The sequence below is a fragment of the Erpetoichthys calabaricus genome, chromosome 4 (genome assembly GCF_900747795.2).
Source record: "Erpetoichthys calabaricus chromosome 4, fErpCal1.3, whole genome shotgun sequence".
NCBI lineage: Eukaryota > Metazoa > Chordata > Cladistia > Polypteriformes > Polypteridae > Erpetoichthys > Erpetoichthys calabaricus.
The window spans coordinates 137,802,304-137,824,783 of NC_041397.2; the positions used below are offsets into that span (position 1 = coordinate 137,802,304).

At 39.7% G+C, this 22,480-nt stretch overlaps 1 protein-coding gene across 1 annotated transcript in view; it reads right to left on the reverse strand.

Annotated features, from left to right (window-relative positions):
- LOC114650298 (CD209 antigen-like protein E) overlaps positions 1 to 22,480 on the reverse strand; it is a 67,961-nt gene that overhangs the window by 16,416 nt on the left and 29,065 nt on the right. Inside the window, exons 2-7 of the mRNA XM_028799845.2 lie at positions 22,426 to 22,480; positions 16,343 to 16,426; positions 9,631 to 9,744; positions 6,774 to 6,911; positions 6,410 to 6,564; positions 4,748 to 4,863 (exon numbers count right to left, since the gene is read on the reverse strand). The exon at positions 22,426 to 22,480 is cut by the window's right edge and continues 23 nt beyond it. Coding sequence (XP_028655678.1) covers positions 4,748 to 4,863; positions 6,410 to 6,564; positions 6,774 to 6,911; positions 9,631 to 9,744; positions 16,343 to 16,426; positions 22,426 to 22,480 — 662 coding nt within the window. The remainder of the gene's footprint in view (positions 1 to 4,747; positions 4,864 to 6,409; positions 6,565 to 6,773; positions 6,912 to 9,630; positions 9,745 to 16,342; positions 16,427 to 22,425) is intronic.

Sequence of the window (22,480 nt, forward strand, 5' to 3'; positions counted from 1 at the left end):
CTGTGTGGAGAAAACACAGTGTCTCGTGTGTGTGCATAAAGGACAGCTTAAGGGCCCTGGTGATGGTAATTTCTCGCTGCTCAAGGGGTTGGTGCTGTATGCTGATGTCTTTTCTCTTCCTCTCTCCGCAGACTGGAAGATGAAAGACTAGTCCACCACTGACATCGCTTCTGGTGTCCGCCCATGTGGACTCTCCTCTTCCTGCCGGAAACACTAATAAACTGAAGATCCACCATCTTTGTTCAGTTCATCTTGGAGTACATGTCTGAAGAAGTCTCCATCATTGTTGTGAGACTTTTTTTATTGGGCGGCATGGTGGCAGTGGTAGTGCTGCTGCCACACAGCAAGAGACCTGGGTTCGCTTCCCTGGTCCTCCCTGTGTGGAGTTTGCATGTTCTTCCCATGTCTGTCTGCGTTTCCTCCAGGTGCTCCGGTTTCCTCCCACAGTCCAAAGACATGCAGGTTAGGTGCATTGGCGATCCTAAATTGTCCTTGGTGTGTGTGTGTGTGCCCTATGGTGGGCTGGCGCCCTTCCCGGGGATTTGTTCCTGCATTGCACCCTGTGCTGGTTGGGATTGGCTCCAGCAGGCCCCCATGACCCTGTGTTAGGATATAGCAGGTTGGATAATGACTGACTGACTGACTATTGTTATTTTTAAAACCTTCAGTCATATGGGGTCACCAGGGTAGTTTTCCAACTCTTAATCTTTGTTGATCTCCTCTTTTACAACAGTAATGAGCCTGATTGGGTGTTTTAGTGTTTGTTCATGTGGAAAATAGGCAGGATGTTACATTTTTATAAAATGTACTGCACTCTTCTACGGTGATATGAACAAGAAGCATAAATCTATATATATAATTCACAAAGTCGCTGCCAGAAGGGGAAGACACCCATGAAAGCACGCACACCAAAACAAGACACCCTTGAAAGCATGCAGGAAGGGGCATAGATTCACTAAGCCGCGACAAGTAGGAAGGAGCCATGCCCACCAACTCTATGACCATTGGATACGACGACAACTCGCAGAGCCACGCCCACCACCTCGGACGCCTGCCTCAGAAAAAACGGCGTCATTTATGTTCGTCTGTGCAACACTACACATGCACCTCTGAGCCACATTGACTTTTCATTAGTAAACCTCAGTGGAACCTTGGTTCACACAGAGGCAGCGCCAGAGAGAGACAGAGGCACATACAGGCAGCCCAAGAGAGAGAGCCACGCACACACAGGCAGCACGACAGGGAAACTAGTGATGGGAAGTTCGGATCATTTTACCGACTCGGACCATTGAGTCTCGTTCAGCAAAATGAACAAATCTTTTTTCGAGTCATTTCGTTCATTTCATTCATTTTAGCAAAATATAATTAAAACGTTACCTGTTACCTCCCTAACACATCTACTGCTTACACAAATGTTGATCACACTACAAACAAGACAAAACTATAATGCTATAAGAAACAGAAAATATTAATTCATTGTTTACATGGGTCTTTAGTCTATGATTCGCAACTACTGAGCCGGTAAGTGGTCACGTGACAAAAGAACAAACGACTTGAAAGACTCGAGGAATGAACTAATCAATTCTCTTTCCAGCTCAGACTGCATAGGTTAAGCTTATGGGGCTGTCACGTGATGAACGAACGACTCAAACCCGAAGACTCGAGAGATGAACAAATCAATTCTCTTTCCGGCTCAGACTGAGTTGGTTAAGCTTATGAGGCTGTCACATGATGAACGAACGACTCGAAAAACCCGAAGACTCGAAAAAACTATAGAAAGTTGCGCAAATGCGCATGCGCGACAGAACAACTCACTCCCACGAGACGACTCGCTCTTCCCGAGTCACATTAAAGATTCGTTCAAAATGAACGAATCGTTCAGGAACGACCCATCACTAAGGGAAACAGAGGGACACACACAGGCAGCGCGACTGAGAGAGCCGCGCAATCCTTTAAAACTGAGGTTAAAACACAATGAAGGAAGCAGTCTTTAAAAAACAATAAGCCCTGTGCCTCTTTTTCATTAGCGTCTCACCTGCTTCACCGCCCTGCAACAGTCGAGACGCTTTCTCAGCAGCTGACCTTCTCTGTGCCTGACTCCACTACTGTCAGTCGCCTGATTAAAAATGGTGAACTCCTGCAATGGTACTATCTTGGTTGGCTTTTAAATAAAGTTCGGATTTGTTAAAATGTTCCCTTTTTTCCCCCCTATGCTTAAAACTCATTTAAAAAAAAAGTGTTTATACAACTGCTGCAATGTTACAGAGAGAGAGAGAGGGCTCCCGTGCTTCTGAGAGACAGAGGGGGAGGGGGCTCGCGTGCTACTAAGAGACAGAGAGAGGGGGGGGGGGAGCTGGGGAGTCTCACGTGCTGCTGAGAGAGAGAGAGAGAGAGAGAGAGAGCGAGAGAGGGGGGGGGGTGGCTGGGGAGGGTGGGTGTTTGTGTCAGTGTTATTCAATGTTTTTACTATTACACTGTGCATTCTATGGTGTAATAATTACTATATTTGTGCTTAAAAATCTTTAAAAAAATATATTTACATACAGTTCGTACGGTCTGGAATGGATTAATTGTATTTACATACAATCCTATGGGGGAAATTGCTTCGGTTCACCAGAGGTTTGGAATGAGTTATGGTCGTGAACCGAGGTTCCACTGTATATTGAGTCTAGAAAACATGATCAGCAAGTTTTTGATAGGCTGCAACAAAATGATGAAAGAATGGGCACATTTTTTTCTCACAAGCTGGGTGGGTGGGTGTTAGTTAGTTAATTAGTTACTCGAAGGATTTCAAGATTTAATATGCACAAGCGGTAACACTGCAAAAGCAGCCCAAACCAGAAAAGACGGCTGGCAAAAAGTGGCTGACAAATTAAACGTGTGTGCATTGTACTTACTGAAAGCGGCGTTACGGATTTTGCAAATGTTCATTTTTTCCCTCTGCTTAAAAAACATTAAAAAAGCGCATGATTATGCGGCGTATACTACGCCGCGGGTTGGTATGCAGCGTGTAAAACAGTTTGTTTGTCGTGGATAATTTGCCTTTTACTTTAACACGAAGACAATTTCCTGTTAGATTTGCCTTTGCGATGTCAATTGATAAGGCACAGGGCCAAACTTTCAAAAAGATGTGCATGTATCTGCCAAAAACAGTTTTCAGTCACGGACAGTTGTATGTTGCTCTCTCCAGAGTTCCATCTTTTCATTCACTTACTGGTATGCCTGCAGGAACACGTGCAGCGAACGAGAGAAAGCGAGCGACACACACACGCATACAGGTGCGCGAGAGAGAGACCGCTGGACACATAAGAATAATAATACTTCATTACATTGATATACCGGTGTTTTCAGTATTCAAAGCGCTATCCACGCAGGGAGAAACTGGGAAGCAAACCCAAAATCTTCCACAGTCTCCTTACTGCAAAACAGCAGCACTACCATTGCACTACAAGGCAGTTAAAGAATGCACCGGCCTCGATTTTGTTTTCACTTCTGTTTACAGCGATCGGATCGTAGCGTGCAATGTTACTTTTCTTGGTGGCTTATTACATTATGGATGTTTCACATGTTAATTTTTTTCCCTGTGCTTAAAAGACATTAAAAAAGTGTTTCTCAACTGTGACTCCGGAACAACTCAGTATGCAAGCTATATTAAGCGTCAACAACGAAGACTCGCTACACCTTAATGAACAAGTGCTGAAACTTATCCCTACCGATGAAGTAACTTTCACCAGCGTGGCCTCCATCGTCACAGACGATCCCGCTTTCAGTCACGGACAATTGTATGTTGCTCTCTCCAGAGGTCCATCTTTTCATTCACTCACAGTGGTATCCACAAACCCACCCCATTTGGACAACTGTGTCGTTCAGCAAGTGTTCACCCATCAATACATAATTATGCGGCGTATGTTACGCCGCGGGTTGGCTAGTAGAAAATAATTTACTAGTCTGGTACATATTACAGGCATTGCACAGCTGAAGGACAAAACACAGGTAAACTGGTAAGTGTGAATGAGACTTTAGGAAGCAATATTCATTTGGTTTTCATATAAAAACACCTTTTAAACCCCAAAAAACTCTGTAGTGAGGTTTACATTTTACAATTACAAAATCACCTACAAAATGAATTTTAGCTTCAATTTTACAAAACTGTATGCGAATAAAAACATGATTGTTTAACTTATCAAGTGGGATGGGATGTGAGTAAAACCAGAATGCTGGAGAAATTTCATATAGGCAGTGTCATAATTCAAAGTTATGACACTGGATAAAAAGACATAAGCTTTAACCACTACATGACCCAGAAACATGTTCACATGTTTTATGAAGAACAAGAAATTAGTTTTTAATTAGGAAACTGGTTTTAAAGGAAACCAGGAAATACAAATAGTCTAATGGACCAGGATTTGCAACCCTTGGTTTGGTGGGCAGCGCTGGTTTTTGTGTGAACATGATGAGTGTGGGTGCTCTGGTGCCTCTCCAGTGTGCTAGTACAGTCGAGTGCACAAGTGCTAGTGTAGAGATACGTTAAGGAAGAACATATGCTCTCCAATATTAACACCTTAAGAAACCTTTCCAAAAGTCAAATATATTTACAAGAGCAGCAGCAATGAATATTTCATTAGAAGCTGTAATAATAATATGTTTTAAGTGACAGGTATTTTTTAAATGGATTTCTTCACAAGTTTTTGCCATTAATTATTCATCTTGTTTCAATGTCTTTTAAATAAAATGTAGAGGTCCTTACGTTATCTTGCCATCAAGAGTCTTGTTGTTCAACCACCGCCAGCCTCCTTCTGTGGCCAAATTATTAAGTCCAATCCAGTAGTGCATATTTTTTACTGTTGACTTCTCTAAAAACTTCTAAAATAGAAAATAATGAAATTTAAAAAGAGAAACTGCTGTCCTGATACCTTCCTGCCATCTAATGGCAATATTTGAGGGTTTTTATTGTTCCAAGAACATGTTGTCCCAAGATTGTAATTAACCAGTGATCAATGAGCAATTTAAGTAAGCCTCTGACATCATAAAGGATGGACTTGGTGCACAATTTGACTTTTTTTTAATAACAGATTTAAAAAATATTGTTTTTTTATTGTTGTAGAATTTTGCATGTTTTTGTAAATGAGAAAGGAAGGGACCCTGTTTTCTACAACTGGAGGATTTTGTATTTTTCCTGCACACCCTGCTTTATAATGTCAGAAGCTGAGTTTAAATCTCAATGGTTGAAGGTGAATAATCTTTCTGGGGCAACAACCTTAATATTCCAGGATCAACCAAAACTCAATGTTATCAGATCAATCTTTACAACAGGACCTTTCTATATTCTTATTGTGCCTAAGACAGAAGATGTGACAGACAGGTTAATAAAATGTTAGGCAATGTGGTAGGGTGACAACATGTGACAAAAGCCAATACCAGCGGATCCCAATGCCCCAGTGCAGTGACAGGGACATTGTGCTGTAAAAATTGGATAAGACATAAAACCGAGGTCCTGACTCTCTGTGGTCATTAAAGATCCCTGAACATCTTTCGTAAAGAGTAAGGTGTATCGTGATGTTCTGGCTAAATTGTTCACCTTGGTCATTCTGGCCCCCTAATCATCCCCCTGTCTCTAATTGTCCATCTTTCTCACCCCTTCACCACCTAACAGCTAATGTGTGGTGAGTGTACTGGTGGAAAATGGCTGCTGTTGCAGGTGGTTGTTGCCCATTAGTGGTGGTTAAAGTGGCTCCCCACTCTCTGTGTAAAGCACTTTGAGTACATTGAAAAGTGCTATATAAATGTAACGAATTATTAAGTGCAAAAAGTTTGTGGACCAGAAAACTGATCACTAAAACATCTGAAAATTTGTTGCAACTGTCTCATAACCAGGAAGAGCATGATTCTGACCTCTCATATCACCATGATAATAATTTTACTCACTTCCGTCCCAGGGTAGCACTGAAGTAGCATCCGCAAACAAATGGACTGCAAAATTGCATTGCGTAAGAACCAGCTGAAGATGCGAAAATATTTAGCTAAACTGGAAGTGAAAATACATAACGGAATTGAACACTACGCCAAGCAAAAACCCTAACTGAGAAGAAAATGTATAAAAAAGGGCAATGAGGAATGTAAAAAAAATGTTTGTGTTTGTTCAAGTGCTGATTTACAGTAGAGCAACATGTCTGGAGTACAGCTTCTGCTGGCTATCACTGTGCTAACACAGCTCATCTCTCCAGTAGTATAGAATTTTTATTTTGTCCACATCTTTGGCATTTTAGCTTTAATCACTTGTCAAAAACAAACAGACAACCAGCTTATGGACAGGTGGCAACCTTCTTGATTCCAAGTAAAGTCATCTGCTGTGCTTACAAAATAAAAAAGATGCCAAATGACATTTAGGATATCTAGATGAAGGACTCACCTGCTCTTGGGTACTTTCTATGATCACCAGATGCCCACCCAGAGAGACACATTTATCCTGACTAGAATCCCAGCTCATTTGGTTATTGGTGGAGATGTAATAACACTTTTTTTCAAATTTCAGCCATGACTCTGGGCAGAAAACACAAGTCCATTCTGTTTAAAAAGAAAAACAAATTACAAACTGATGTTCAATCTATGCAGATTTTGAAATTTTAGATTTATTACTGGTTTACCTGTGTCTTATTAAAATGTCACCTCACCTTATTGGTTATTTAGGGATGAGATTACTTGTAGTTAGTGATTTTTTATATGAATTTGCATCAACTTGAGAAATTCAATTTATCTGAACAGTGTAAACGTACCAGCTGAAACACTGTGTCCAGCGCAGAGTCGACCAACTTCTGAGTATCTTGTTGTGACGTTTGTGAAGCTCTCATTTAAAGTCAAATACTTCATCTGAAGAGCTGTCATGTCATGGATCTGTTGAGTGATCTGTGCCACTACAGAGAATGGGCATACATTATATAAGGAAGAGTATTTACAAGTCAGTTATTTTAAAGAACATAATAAAATAAGGAGGAAGGACATGATAGATTTTGACACATTTAATTATTGCATTAGGAATGGGAAGGAAACTTCCTCATTGTGTTTAGCTACTCTGGTTTTAGTCCACCATATCAAATGGACCTGGAAAGGCACAACTGGATGGATGCAAAACCAAGAAGCAACAGATAATACCATTCCTGTAATGGGTCCTTGTTAAACACATTTCATAAGCCACATTATCTCAATCAGTGGTCTCAAACTCCGGCTCTGGTTGGCTGTAGTGGCTGCGGGTTTTCATTCTAACCCTTTTCTTAATTGGTGACCAGTTTTTGCTGCTAATTAATTCCTTTTTCCGTTCATTTTAATTGACTTGTTTTTTAAGATTTGTTCCTCTGAATTGCTTCATTTCTTTCCTTAAATGGCACCCAAACAGAAATAAAAAATGAAGTGAGTGTGCCAACAGAAGACCAACTAAGTCAGAGCCTCAAACTCCAATCAATTTCACTCCAACCAGTTGCTTAATTACGAGCCGTTTCTTGTTGTTAATTAAACCTGTTCTTTAATTCAATGGCTTGTTGCTGCTCTCCTTGTTCAATGGCATACATTTCCAAAATTACTGATTTTCTCTTTTTTAAGAACACTATTAAAATGTTCTGTGGACCTGAGTGGATCAGCATTTCTGAGACCTTCACCTTTCTTTATTTTCAAATATTGTGTGATGGGCAGTTTTCTGGTCATGTTTTGGCTCATTTTATATCTCATTATTGGTTGACTGCTAATTAATAACAAGTCAATTAAAATCAATTCAAAAGAAGGTAATCAGCAGCAAAAACAGGTCACTAATAAAGAAAAGGGTTAGAATGAAAACCTGCAGCCAATGTGGCCCTCAAGGACCAGAGTCTGAGATCACTAATCTAAATCCTCTACACATTGAGGTACAATATAGCACATTTAAATTATTTCCATGTGAAGGGTCCTGGGTCAGGCTCTGTAGCCCTCCTGGTTGTCTTCCTTACCCTGATTCACTGGGCCTGTGTTCATTTCTCTGCAGATGTTTGCCCATATCTGTTTAGTTGTGTATGGGGGACTTCAAGATGAGTCTGTGCTGTTACAAATTTGTTTAATCTCCTAATAATGGACTTGACTGTCCCCAGTATAACTGACAGTGATTAAAATGGAAGGCGGAAAGCATTTCCCATTAACCCCTTATTTTCCTACATGGAGAAGGTTAATATTTTTGAGACATTATATACACTTTAGTCAGAGGTTAAACCTATAAAGCAGAATGTGATGCTTTGATTGAGACTGTTTCTCTTTCAGTATTTAGTGCATTTCACTGGAATGGATGTCTCTTTCAAAGAAATGATGGTGCAAATCAACAGTAGGTGGTGTGTTATTTCTTTACATATCATAGTCCTGATATGCACTTCCTTTGGCTTCTATTCAATGTGTGAAATATCTTGTAGTAAGCCCTGTAAGTGCTCTCTTGATAGCTGAACACTAAAATCATAAACTGGTGCTATGAAATATACATTAAATTAGCTACGGAGGACGCTGTGAATTAGGATATGTCTGTCTGTCTTGAGCAGACAAATCCTGTTATAAACAGATACACTTAAACTCCACAGCTATGTCGCTTTGTACCTTTGACCAGCATCACATGAAACAGCCACTTTCCATGCCACATACGCACTGTGAGTGAAAGACTGCTGCAGCTCCAGCCCAATCTTTTGCCTATGAACACTGTCTCCATTTTGTGCACATGAAGATTAAGGTCTCCTCCCATTGGCAACAATGCACTCCCGTTGGCAATTAAAGATCTAGCACTGACACAGGCTCAGACCAGTAATGGGCCTGTTCATTGAACAGTTATAAACAGCAACTTTGTACTCTAAATTGACCAATGACTTCAATTTCCTGTTTTGTAATGGCCACAGAAATACAAACTAGGAACAAGAAGCAGTTAGCCTAGTGCTGTTCTCACCCTGAACACTGTCAGTATCAAGGTATTATCAGTCCCTCAGTCACACTCTTTATCATCAATGTGCTGATGCCTAATGCAGGCAAGTACAGTCAAGGTATGTTTTTTAATTCCCTATTAAAGTTTTCACCTTTTTTGAATATTCCCGATTTAAAGAAGTTGCTCCCCTTCCTTGCTGACAAGCTGCTATCACTCAAACGTCTAGCCCTTTTCAATATGAGGAGAGCCTTCTGTATTCCACTGCAATGTTTTCTCCGTGTTAATTTGTAACACCTTAAAATTTATTTTCAGAAATAATTGGACAATTTTTATTTTCAGGCTTTCAAGAGGTCCAAAAGGTTATTTAGGGAGTACAAGACCCCACAGGACCCACTGTATTTAACATTTTGCCCCTATTTTCAGCACACCTCAAATGCTAGTAGTGTATTACTGATTTTGCAGCTCCATTTTTTGTAGTGATTGTGGGTAAACCTTGTTGCAACAAAGGACTGAGAGGACTCAGAAGGTTGAATATTGAAGTCTGACACTGGCAAAAGTAGCAATGCCTTATGAGTTAATATCATCCATGCTTTTGGGAACAACCATATATTTCATTCTATGACATTCCAGGGAACTACAGAGCTGCTAATGAGCAGACATGTTGGTAAAATCTATAAACCAGGGAAGAGATAAAATTCTAGAAAGGTACTCACAGTATATGGCCAGTACAATGATGATAATGACCAGCAGGATAAAAGAAAAAACCAGCAGAAGAAATTGGATCCATCTTGATGAAACCTTCTTTTCCTTCAGACTGACAGAGGATACTAAGAGTACAGATTAGAGAGAGCATGTCACCTTTGCAATTTATTTTATTTTATAAAATGTACATGAACACAACACTATGTTTTGAGTTTTTAGGGTTGAATTGTATAAGTTTTTAAAAACTGCTAGATGAATGCTTATTATCTTTATAGTCATAATAAACATAATTTTTGGTAAAATATATGGGTTGTCTGACATGTAGTATTTTAGCATGCCTTCTAGGTTGTTATTTGTTTAAAATTTAATTTAAAAAAAATGCAACCTAGCGGATCAGTTTGAAAGGACATTAAGAAAAAATAAAAAAGGGTAGAACTGTTTTCAATTTCAGCTTGCAACTTCAACTTTATTGTCATATGCACTCCGTACATTGAAAATCTTATTCCGCTAGTCCTCCAGCAATAAACAAGAATATACAGCAACAGACAAGAATTCATCCATCCATCCATTATTCAACCCGCTATATCCTAACTACAGGGTCACGGGGGTCTGCTGGAGCCAATCCCAGCCAACACAGGGCACAAGGCAGGAAACAAACCCTGGGCAGGGCGCCAGCCCATCGCAGGGCACTCAAACAAACACACCCACACACCAAGCATGCACTAGAGACAATTTAGAATCACCAATGCACCTAACCTGCATGTCTTTGGACTGTGGGAGGAAACCGGAGTACCCGGAGGAAACCCACGCAGACACGGGGAGAACATGCAAACATACAAACCCGGGTCTCCTAACTGCAAGGCAGCAGCGCTACCCACTGTGCCACTGTACCACCCCACAGACAAGAATACACAACAATAATCAAAAACACTCAGGTGCAAAAGAAATGAAAAAACAAACAGAAGTAAGAATGCACAAGCACATAAATAAATGATTCAATGTAAGTTGTGCAAGTATATGGTCTCAAGATGGCCTCCCATCCTCCAGCCTGCAGTGCTGAAGGGAGGGGCAATGGATGGGTTTTATTTACAAGCCTGATGGCATAAGGGAGAAAACTGTCTTTTAGTCTTGATGTTCTAGCTGCTTTACTCTTATAGTATCTTCCTGATGGTAGCAGTATGAACAGTTCATGTAGTGGGTGGGTTGTGTCCTTAATAATGTTACGAGACCTCCTGAGAACTCTGGTGTTATAGATGTCCTCTAATGTAGGGAGTGCTGTTCCAATTATATTCTGTGCTGATTTTACCACCCGCTCTACAGCCTTGCAGTCCCATGCTATACTGTTCCCAAACCAGACTGTGATGGAGTAGGTGAGGACTGTGAATCTGTAGAAGTTGCTGAGGATAGTGTTTGGCATGCCAAGCTTCCTTCAGAAAATATAAATGCTGCCAGGCTTTCCCGGCCAGATCTGTGATGTGGTAGGTGTTAATAACAAGAAATATAAATGTGGACATTCTCTCCACCTCAGTTTCACCAATGTACAGAGGTGGGTTCTGACCTCTCTTCCTCTGTGAACTCTCTTATTATTTTTTTTTATTCTTCTTCTTCTTTCGGCTACTCCGGTTAGGGGTCACAACAGTGGGTCATTTTTTTCCATATCTATCTGTCCTCTACATCTTGCTCTGTCACACCCATCACCTGCATTTCTTATCTCACCACAACTATAAACCTTCTCTTAGGCCTTCCTCTTTTCCTCTTCCCTGGCAGCTCTACCGTGAACATCCTTTTCCCAGTGTACCCAACATCTCTCATCTGCACATGTCCAAACTAATGCAATCTTGCCTTTCTGACTTTGTCTCCCAACCGTACTCGTACTCGTTCCTAATCCTGTCCATCCTTTATTATATTAAATAGTATTATTAAAAATGTGTGTGGTCTAACAAATAATTTTAAATACTGCTTTAGCTGCAATGGGTGGTGCTGTTTTCTTTGTCTTCTGTGAACAGGATTAAATAGGTTTGATAATGCATAAATAGATGATTTTTCTTTTTTTTGCATTTGTTTGTTATATTATTAGGTTACATATTAGTTTTTTTATTTCTGGTCATTTATCAACCTCAAAAGATCAAGATATCTTTCTTGCAAAGATGTGACAGGGCGGGTCTGCTCCAGCTCCTCTTCTATCCTGGGAGCCTTTTGAACCTGACACCATCAGTATCGTAAGCAAAATGATCCAGCAGATGAGGACAAACAAACGCATTGTAAGGGGATGGTGAAAAACAGTGCAAAAGTGCTTTTATTATAAAGAAGATAAAAAAATTAAAAGTGTCCCCAAGTGCAATACCTAAATGTCATCAATAAATGAATACAAAAAAGTGAAATCCAAGAGTTAAAATCCACTATAAAAATGAGGAGCATAAAATAACAGTCAGACAAGCCCAGCATAACTCCATCTTCATCTCCCCAGCTCACCCATTGCTCACTCAGCCAGCGGAAACATTAACACCTGCACTCTTTTTCTCCCAACCTCCATCTTAAATGCCCTCACGGCTCCAGCCAGACAATCTGAGTTCAGTCCTCCTCCCGTCATCCTTTACGCACCCACAGTCGTACCACAGGTCCCTGGGGAGGACTCCACCATGCTTGCGCCCACACTGCACAAATAAACAGTGGGGAGAACCAGCCCCTGGAACGCCACTTCATAACTCCTTCACGGGACACAAGATTGCGCTGTCTTTCTCCCGCTAACTGACTGGCCTGTTTCATCTCTCCACTCGCTGCTGCTTTCACCCCTATTATTATCAGTAGTAGTAGTACAGTGATCCCTTGCTATGTTGCGCTTCGCCTTTCGCTGCTTCACTCCATCGCGGATTTTATATGTAAGCATATTTAAATATATATCGCGGATTTTTTGCTGGTTCGCGGATTTCTGCAGACAATGGGTCTTTTAATTTCTGGTACATGCTTCCTCAGTTGGTTTGCCCAGTTGATTTCATACAAGGGACGCTATTGGCAGATGGCTGAGAAGCTAGATTGCTTACTCTTCTCTCTCTCTTGCGCTGACTTTCTCTGATCCTGACGTATGGGGATTGAGCAGGGGGGCTGTTCGCACACCTAGACAATACGGACGCTCGTCTAAAAATGCTGAAAGATTATCTTCACGTTGCTATCTTTTGTGCAGCTGCTTCCTGAAACGACATGCTGCATGGTGCTTCGCATACTTAAAAGCTCGAAGGGCACGTATTGATTTGTGCTTGAAAAACAAACTCTGTCTCTCTCTATCTCTCTCTCTCTCTCCCTGCTCCTGACGGAGGGGGTGTGAGCTGCCGCCTTCAACAGTTTTGTGCCGCGGTGCTTCGCATACTTAAAAGCCAAACAGCCCTATTGATTTGTTTGCTAGAGATTGTTTTCTCTATCTATGTGACATTCTGTGCTCCTGACACGCACTCCTTTGAAGAGGAAGATATGTTTGCATTCTTTTAATTGTGAGACAGAACTGTCATCTCTGTCTTGTCATGGAGCACAGTTTAAACTTTTGAAAAAGAGACAAATGTTTGTTTGCAGTGTTTGAATAACGTTCCTGTCTCTCTACAACCTCCTGTGTTTCTGCGCAAATCTGTGACCCAAGCATGACAATATAAAAATAGCCATATAAACATATGGTTTCTACTTCGCGGATTTTCTTATTTCGCGGGTGGCTCTGGAACGCAACCCCCGCGATGGAGGAGGGATTACTGTAGTGATAATAGTAGTAATAGTATCATTAGTATTGTTATTAATTATAATGCTATTCTCATATTATTAGTAATTAAAATGATATTCTTACTGTATAGTTTTGGTTGTATGGTTAACAATGTACACTACAAGGTAAATCAAATTACAAGACAAGACAAAATAGCCTATGTTAATTTATTGTGTAGCCAGTAGTGGATGTTGCACCACCCCAAACCTCAGACAAAACCACAGTGACACAAGTCCTGGATTCAAATAAAAGTTTTATTATCTTAAATTAACCTAATAAAAGGCTTCTTTGTAATAATAACCACAACACAAACCCAATTCTTCTTCCCTTTTCCTCTGTTCCTCCCAGGCGAGCTTTGTCCTCTTCTACCCAACTGCAACTTGCCTAGATGAAGTGTCACAGCTTCCTTTATATTGGACTCGGGAGCATTACCGGTGCTATCTATCTATCTATCTATCTATCTATCTATCTATCTATCTATCTATCTATCTATCTATCTATCTATCTATCTATCTATCTATCTATCTATCTATCTATCTATCTATCTATCTATCTATCTATCTATCTATCTATCTATCTATCTATCTATCTATCTATCTATCTATCTATCTATCTATCTATCTATCTATCTATCTATCTATCTATCTATCTATCTATCTATCTATCTATCACATTGCATTCAGGAGCCAATTCCATGTCAGGCGAAACATCCCTGTGACAAGAGAGCCTCCCTACAGCTGCTCCCCCTAGCAGTACCTGAGGACCCCAACGAAAACCCATGAAAACAACAACTCCCATGCAACCCTGCTGATATCTGAATGGGAAGAACAGAAGTGAGATATCACCATCCAGTGTACTGGGGGATCACATATCCCTGGAAAGCAGTGTCCCCATGTCCAACCATTATAATGGCCTCCTAACTGGAAAAGATACCAATAACCAGCCCGATCAGAATGCCTGTCCACCCTCATCCTCACATTAAAAATGTCTTCCCAGCCAGGTAGGGATCCATCCATTTTGGCTGGGATACCAGCCAATCATCTATTACAATTGATTTTTTGTACTTTCTTGATTTTACCTAACATCAGCTAATTTCACAAAAATGGACACACTCTGAGGGATTTAACATCTCAGTAGTTCTCATTCCTGGCAGATGTCTCAGACTATTATTGTCAATTTTTTGTATGCCATGTTCTTCAGCCTTACAAAGAGCTGCATTGAAAACTAATATATTTTAAACAAATGTCCAGGTTTACCTGATATGGTTAATATTGTTAACTGCTTATGGAAGTTTTACATTAATACAATTACCTGAAAGAGGATTACAAAGAGGTTTAAGTAAGACCCGTTCACAAAGATCTACTTCTCTATCACCATCCATAACTCAGTAACAAAATGATGCTCTGCATCAAGTCTCATTGATAAAAATTAATTTTGTTTATGAGAATCTTTTTTTTAAACTAGGCTAGAACTAGTTCATATAATTTTAAAGTAATGTTGAACCTTTTCATTTTATAGTTGTATACTATATAAAGAACCATTTTAGAAGAGGCTCTTGTAATTATATGGGGGCCGACTGCTTAATTTAATGGCATGTCTTTGGAACAAACTTACTGTGGTGTTTTCACTTGATTGTGTTATGTTCTGTTATGATGTTTTGTTTCTTAAAAAAGTTTTAAAAATATATATTTGATTTTTAGTACCTTTGATTGTCTAAAACAGTTTCTCAACTGGCACCACTTTATAGAAATGTTTTGTTGGATAAAACTCAGGAATGGCATGTATGTTAACGCTGTTATTTTCTAAAGCCAGTCAATGAAAAGCTGGGTATGAATTACTGCCAGCAACTGTTAATAAATCAAAAAGGTGCCAAAAGGTTGAAAATGCTGTCAAAAGTGATGAAACCCATGAGTCTAAAGCATGCAAGTAAAGACTCATGCAGAAAATCTTGTTTTCATTCCTGTCCCAAATCTGCCAGAATTATTCTTTTGTCAGGAGTGTTTTTCTCCTTGTGTATATGGTATGATATACATGAGTGGTAACCTTCAAGGCTGCTCTGACTGTATTTATCTGTGGCCTGTCTGAGAGAGAGTGGTGCATTGGCATTCCGATTCATCTATCAGTGCTCCAAGCTTAAAGAATCAGCCCTTTATTTTTACAGAACATCTTTTCTTTAACTCTATGGCTTGAAACTTTAAGCATGAATTAGAAAATCCTATCTCAGTGCACTGCGGTGGGTTGGCACCCTGCCCTGGATTGGTTCCTGCCTTGTGCCCTGTGTTGGCTGGGATTGGCTCCAGCAGACCCCCGTGACCCTGTGTTTGGATTCAGCGGGTTGGAAAATGGATGGATGGATATCTCAGTGCACCTCATCCTGCATGAACAGGTAGGTCACACAGAAGACAACACAGTGGGATTCATTTTAGAACAAGGGAAAGATGGAACTTCACATTAGTCAAGAATGTTCCACTTATAATAAAAAGTGGGAGCTCATTATTAAATGAGTAAACCAGCAAGGTGTTTCTATCACACACAATGTACATTTATGGTAAGTTCAGTTTCTTAAAGTGTGTTTTTGAGTTTGGCCATAGAGACACTTTGTCCTGCATAAACTGTGATTAGTAGATCTCCAAAGATCTGCAGTCTGCCTCTGAAGTGGATTCACAGTTGTATTCCACAAGTTAGCACCCTTTCTTTTAAAACTGCATTTGTTTGGAAGCATTCATGTCATTTGATCACTTAGATCATCTTTTTAATTTGGTTTTGAAATGCAAAAGTATGCAAAATTCTAAGCACTAGCGAAGGCTACAAAATAGTAAGTAGACCACGCTACATAAATGTTCAATAAAAAATAGAATTGTAAATTGTGACAGTGATTTGCCTGTTCTCTGTGGAAGCTGACACTCAGAATATGAATTTATTGATGGAACAATTGGTATACAAAAATAGGTTGCTTCTGCAGTTACAGTTGTCAGTCTTACCTCTCATATATTTGTCTCCCTTTTGCTCTGGATGTGGGTTCCTCCCAGTTTTCACGGCAGCGTATGTGGTATCCTCCTCTCTAACTGTATGGAAGAAAGAGGGTAGAGATAAAAATAGCTATATGATGGAGAAAACTTGACTGTCTTGTCTTCCTGATATTTGAGTTCATCATTAGATTTTAATAGAAATCAGTTATTTTGAAACTCTGCAAATATGAAGATGACAAATGTAAAACACTCCATAGAAAGTAAATACCAAGCAAGCTCATGCAAAATCTGCTTTTTCATTCGAGATAAATTATGTCGTTGTTGTGAGATGTAAGTCACAGGCTAAAGGGGCGTGAGGCCCATAAAACAAGCCACAAAAGCAGACCAGATGGTCAGATTTATATGTATGTACAAAAACAGGCTTGAAATGTTTGCATGCAACTTTCCACACAAAAGTTGGTATTTATAAAAGAAAACTAACTGAGAAAGCTTGCGTATATTTATACCAACTCTGACAGAACGTTTCCAAGAAATTGGGAAGTCATGTCACTCTCGATGAATTAGGTAGAAAACTAAATCTGAAATAACAAAGCAGTTGGAAGCATGCCGAATGACTTCTGGCAGATGTTTCATCCTGCCCAAGTTTGAAGTTCATCGCTTACAAGTCCATTATTGTGGAAAGGCCTTGCACAGCACAGAATTAGGAGGCCAGAGCTGAAAAGTTTGCTCCTGCCAAGACTGAAATCTGATCTACTGTGATGGCGGCCTTAAAGTGTCAACAGCATACAGATCTGCTCATTTTACAGTTTGGAAAAGCAAAACTGCTAAAGGGCGGTTACATTGCCAAGTGCGTGATCGACAAAGACGCCGCCTTCTGAAGTGCTTTCTTAGTTCCATACTAGGGCTCCACTAGGACATAATTCACATGAATTCATTTGAAAGCATTTTTCAGAGCATTCACTAGAGAGGTCTCATCTGAACTTATATGCTCAGTTTTCCTCTAGTTCTACCTATAAAGTCAGTAGCATCAAAGAAATTCCTGAATAAAATGATTTTCTTACTAAAGAACTATGAGTTGCATAAAAAAGTGAAGAACCCATAATTAATTAAGTGCATTGATGTTACAAACATACAGTATTAAAGCCCAAAAATGATAAAAATGATTCACAAATTCTATTTTAGTTCTGATTTAGGATGTCCAATGCTCTGTGTACTTGCACTAAAGAACTTTTTTGTTTTTCCCTCCGTACAGAAAATATAAATATCATGCCCTATAATCTATTTATAGTCTAATGGTTTGACACAACTTTGACTTGTTTTGCACTGTTTGAAAAGTAGGCAAATGGTCACATAGGAAAGGAACAAGCTTTTTGAGACTGGTCAGATTTTCATTTTTTTGCCCATGATGATGACTAGCTTATGAGCCAATTTAGGCTCCTAAGAGTGATTTGGTTTGCCTTACATATTTGGAAAAATTGACAGCACTCATAGGAATAAGGGCACCTAGGGAAAATGGCCCTGCTTTTGTTCACCTGACATTCCATTAAGACACAAGTAATATGCAATGCCAAAATAAGACTGACAAACATCATGGCTCAATGCATGATTCATTTATTTCCAGGCAAAGTAGCATAGGCAGATGCTTTGCTCATGATGCTGCTACTGTACATGATGGCTGGCTTCTTGGTAAGGTAACTGGCTGAACCCATAGTTTATCACATGGCCTATGCTATTCATTATAACTGCAATCAAGTCATTACATGTGCCTGGTGACAGTGGCTACTGGCTCAGATGCTAGCACCTTACCTCACTTCCCAAACCTGCACTTTAATGATGCCAGGGGCGGTGGCTCAATGGATCATATAAGAGGATGCTCTACCAGCCAATGAAGATCTGCAGAATTGTACTTACATATGCATGAGGTTCATTAGCATTGTCCATATATAGTTATATCAGGGTGAGTTCGAGGCACATTCACATACACATATTTACAAGGTGATTGTGGTTTATAAAAGGTAAATTGCATAGAAATATGTGTATGCTAGGTTTTATAAATTAGATGTTGTTTTGCCATGCACAATTTCCTGTTTTTTGGCATCTATATACTTCCACACTTGAATACATGAACAGTTTTATAAATGAGACCCTAGGATCTTCACTAGCAGCCCCAGAATAGGCTTTCCCCAAACTAGGTAGTCCCCAAAATGCTACTTGCAGGCTTTAGCTTAAACACGCTCCAAAAAGGGGAGAGATTCTAAACAGTAAAGAAAAATTGAAAACCATTAAACCAAAAAAAAAGAAATATCAAGCAAAAGCACAAATTGGGAAAAAGGAGTCACAAAGGAAGCTAATTAAACAACACAAGCCCTTACAGTGTATTGGCCTCATAGGCCATTCTCCTGCAGTGCTGAGAAGCCCCATGTCAAGTTAAATAAAACACAGGGTCATGTTTGCCATTGCTTCATCTTGAGTACTATGAAAAGTGCCTATGCGAAAGTCATGTCATGTTGTTTTCTGACCTGCTTAATCCAGACCAGAGTCGCAGGGGTACTGAAGCTTATCCCAGCTAGCATATGTCACAAGGCAGGAACAAACCCTGAACAGGGAACCATTCCTTCTCAGGGCAAACACATACTTCCACAAACCACACACTAGTGCCAATTTATCCACCTAACCTGCATGTCTTAGGAGAAACATGGAGAGAACATACAAACTCCATGCAGGGAGGATCCGGCATATACCGTAAACTCTGGTCTCCTTAGTGCTATCATTGCATCACAGTGTCACCTAAGCCAGTTCACAAATTGTTCAGTGTATCCCAGTTTTTCACTGAACAAAGCAATACACTGAGTATAAAATTATTCCTAAAAACTGTGATATTTGAATTTTACACAGGTGATAGGTTAACACTTAATGAAGATTTCAGCAAACAGCTCAGTCTGAAATATTTAATGTTACTGACTGACCATTTGCTGAGTGCAGAACGTTATGCTCTATAGCCTGTCTCAACTTTTTGACATTTTCTGATGTTCTTATCTGGTGTTCTTACAGTTCTCACTACCAATAAATTGTAAAGAGTGTTGTGAGATGGAATTCTCTCCAATGACGTGTATTAAATGTAATTTAAAATGTTCTTTGCACCTAAGCCACAGATTTAGATCCAATGGATGCCATAACTGCAAGCACACAATGAGGCTCAGACCAATTGTTCATGGCCATTGAAACCACATTTAGCACATAACACTACCACAGCACTATATACACATCCATTCTATCGACTCACCTCTTATCAAATTCTGAAAATTATCACATGTGCCCCCTTTGTCTTCATTGTGACACGTCAGGCTCTGTGGTCCCTTTACCTTACAAGCTCAGCTGTCATTCCCTCCTTTCTCCACCTTCCTTTTACATGTCTTTCCTTTTCAGTTACATCAGTTTGAGTGTGAGAGGGATGGTGTTGTAGTGAGAATATTTATTATATTTTTGTACCATAGAAACAAAAGCTCTGTTTGATTTGCCAAAAGCACTATTTATAGGCCACATCTTGGATCACATAGTACCAAAATAAACAGCAAAATAAAGGACTGATCTACGATACCACAGAATTTGTGCTTGGATGAACTTGGTTAATTTTACTCAGATTCACGTGGCGTCCAATCACAAACATGTCTACAACCCAATTTGGGTAGCAACATAGTTTAAGACTCACTTGTTTAGAAAATTTTGAAGGTATGGTTTAGGTCCTGATACAAGCCTTCTATTGTAAAAATGAAGAAGTCCAGTTTTGTTTATCTGTCTGATTAGGCCACATATTGAAATAATGTAGAAACAAATGTTCTTTCAGTTCTGGTCAGATATAATTAAATCATGGTAGTACCCCTTCACTTGTTGTCTCCCAGAAGGGCTCTCAAACCACTTACTAGAGACAGCACCCAACATCGGGTGTTCACAACACTGAGACGCCTCAGACATTCATACAAAACAATCTCTCAGACTCCATGGCCTGAATTTTAGTATGTATTTTGTACCCACACACTTTTATGCATTTCCTTTTAAAAACTCACATTTACTCAGACATTCAGGTTAGGTGGATTGGAGATGCTAAACTGGCCCTAGTGTGCGTTTTGTGTGTTTGCCCTGTGATAGACTGGCACCCTGTCCAAGGTTTGTTCCTGCATTGTGCCTTATGCAAATTGGGATAGGCTCCAGCTCCACAGTGACCCTGTCTGGGTTAGAAAATTATTTGAATAGAAGCTAATTTTGGAGCTGCATTTGGAAAGGTTATTTATAGAAATAATGTAATTTAAGATGAGGTAAATAACTGCATTGATTAATCATTTTTGACTGCTTTATTCCTCATTTAGAGCCATGAGTCACAGCTTTACTACAGTTTAGACTTAACATTTACACAAACAGTGATATACTATAAGAATGTTTTCCATTATGGTTGATAATTATTATTTCATTAACAATATGTTTGCTTTCCAGTTTTCTTTCTTTTAGTAATATTCATGTGTGGAATATACATGAAATGAAACAAAACGTCTGCTTTTCTATTATATGGCCACTGCTATTTGACTTGTGTATGGCTCTGCTGTCATTATGGTAATGATCTTCTTCTTGGGTCCCAGAATGATACCAATTTTCTTGTTTGGGACCTCAAAGTAAAAGGTTTAAGAACCCCTGATCAAAGGCATCAGCAAAATGAATTTCATCACATTCTTTCAAATAAATGTTAAAATAGGCAGTATTGTTTTTTCCTCCCACTTCTCCAGATGTCTTCATTAGATTTTTACAAGACACTCTTTTGCAGTTGTCAGCATTTGTGGCTGTTGAGCCTGTAGAAAGATATCAGCCCTTAATCTAGTGTTGCCAATTTAGTATGTGTAAAGAATGGCAAGCTTAGGCTGTGAACCCCGCTGGGATGGTTCAAGGTTTCTTACCTGGCCGGGAAGCCAAACCAACATTGGGACAAGAATGTACACAGGACATTTCCTGCCCCTACCAAGAGATTGGCCAAAGGTGCCAATGATGCATACTGACATCCTGGAAGGGCTCAGCCAGGTACCCTTGCCAGGCTGGGAGGTCATTGTGCTGGAAGGATAGGGGAAGATAAACTATATGAATTATTTGGTACCCTGAGAGATGAGATGGCAGAATTCCTGATCTACGAAACCCATACGGACACCTGTAGGACATGCTGGGTGTAGTCTGACAGGGTGGCCCTGTTGGGATCCATGGGTGCTGCCAGGGGGTGCTGCAAAGAAACGTGAACCTTAATTTCTGGATCTTCCATGTGGACCATGTACTAACACCAGAAGCATTCCCAGGTCCTAGATAAAATGCTTGGATGAAGAGGAGTTGGAGTTGGGTGGAAAAAGGATGAAGCTCACCTAGGAGGTGTGGAGGAAGGAAAAAGGAGAAGAAAGAAAGAAAGAAAGAAAGAAAGAAAGAAAGAAAGAAAGAAAGAAAGAAAGAAAGAAAGAAAGAAAGAACAGAGAAGAGAGCTGTGGGTGTTCAAGCTACCCTTAAGCCATCTCAACATCAGCTTCTGTCCATTGTAGTTACCACGCAATTTTCAAATTGCCTTTACTTTTTTATTTGCTCTCATATATTTACTCTTACATTTGGTTTTTCTCTTTTGCCTACAGTAGATTAATTTAATTATTAAATTTAATTTATCCAGTTAGGATTATGGGATGTCAGACTGCCAGGTGAAATACAGGAGTAAAGCTTAGCAGGGCAGATACACATAATCAAAGTCATTCATACGCAGCCAGTTTACTGTCAAATAAGTATGTATCTCTTTTGGATGTTTAACACTCACTGTAATACGGGAAGAATGAGGAGAAAACTGTGTGCAGTATATTTACTCAGTAGTGTTTTTTGTAATGTTTTACTTGTTCTGACCTCACTATGATGGAAGCTACTATATATAGCATTCCTGGCACCTTTGTGAATCACACAAGCAGTTTTCATCTGTATTACCTTGCAGACATTTTAATTCAAAGGAAAAGAAGCATTAAATTGCAGTCAATAATTTATTTTAGATAACAATTACTTCACCTCTGTTCAAATAGTGTTGGTCATCTTACCACTTATGTTTTGATCCTTTTTTCTGAGATCAGGATTTCCTCCCAACTTCACATT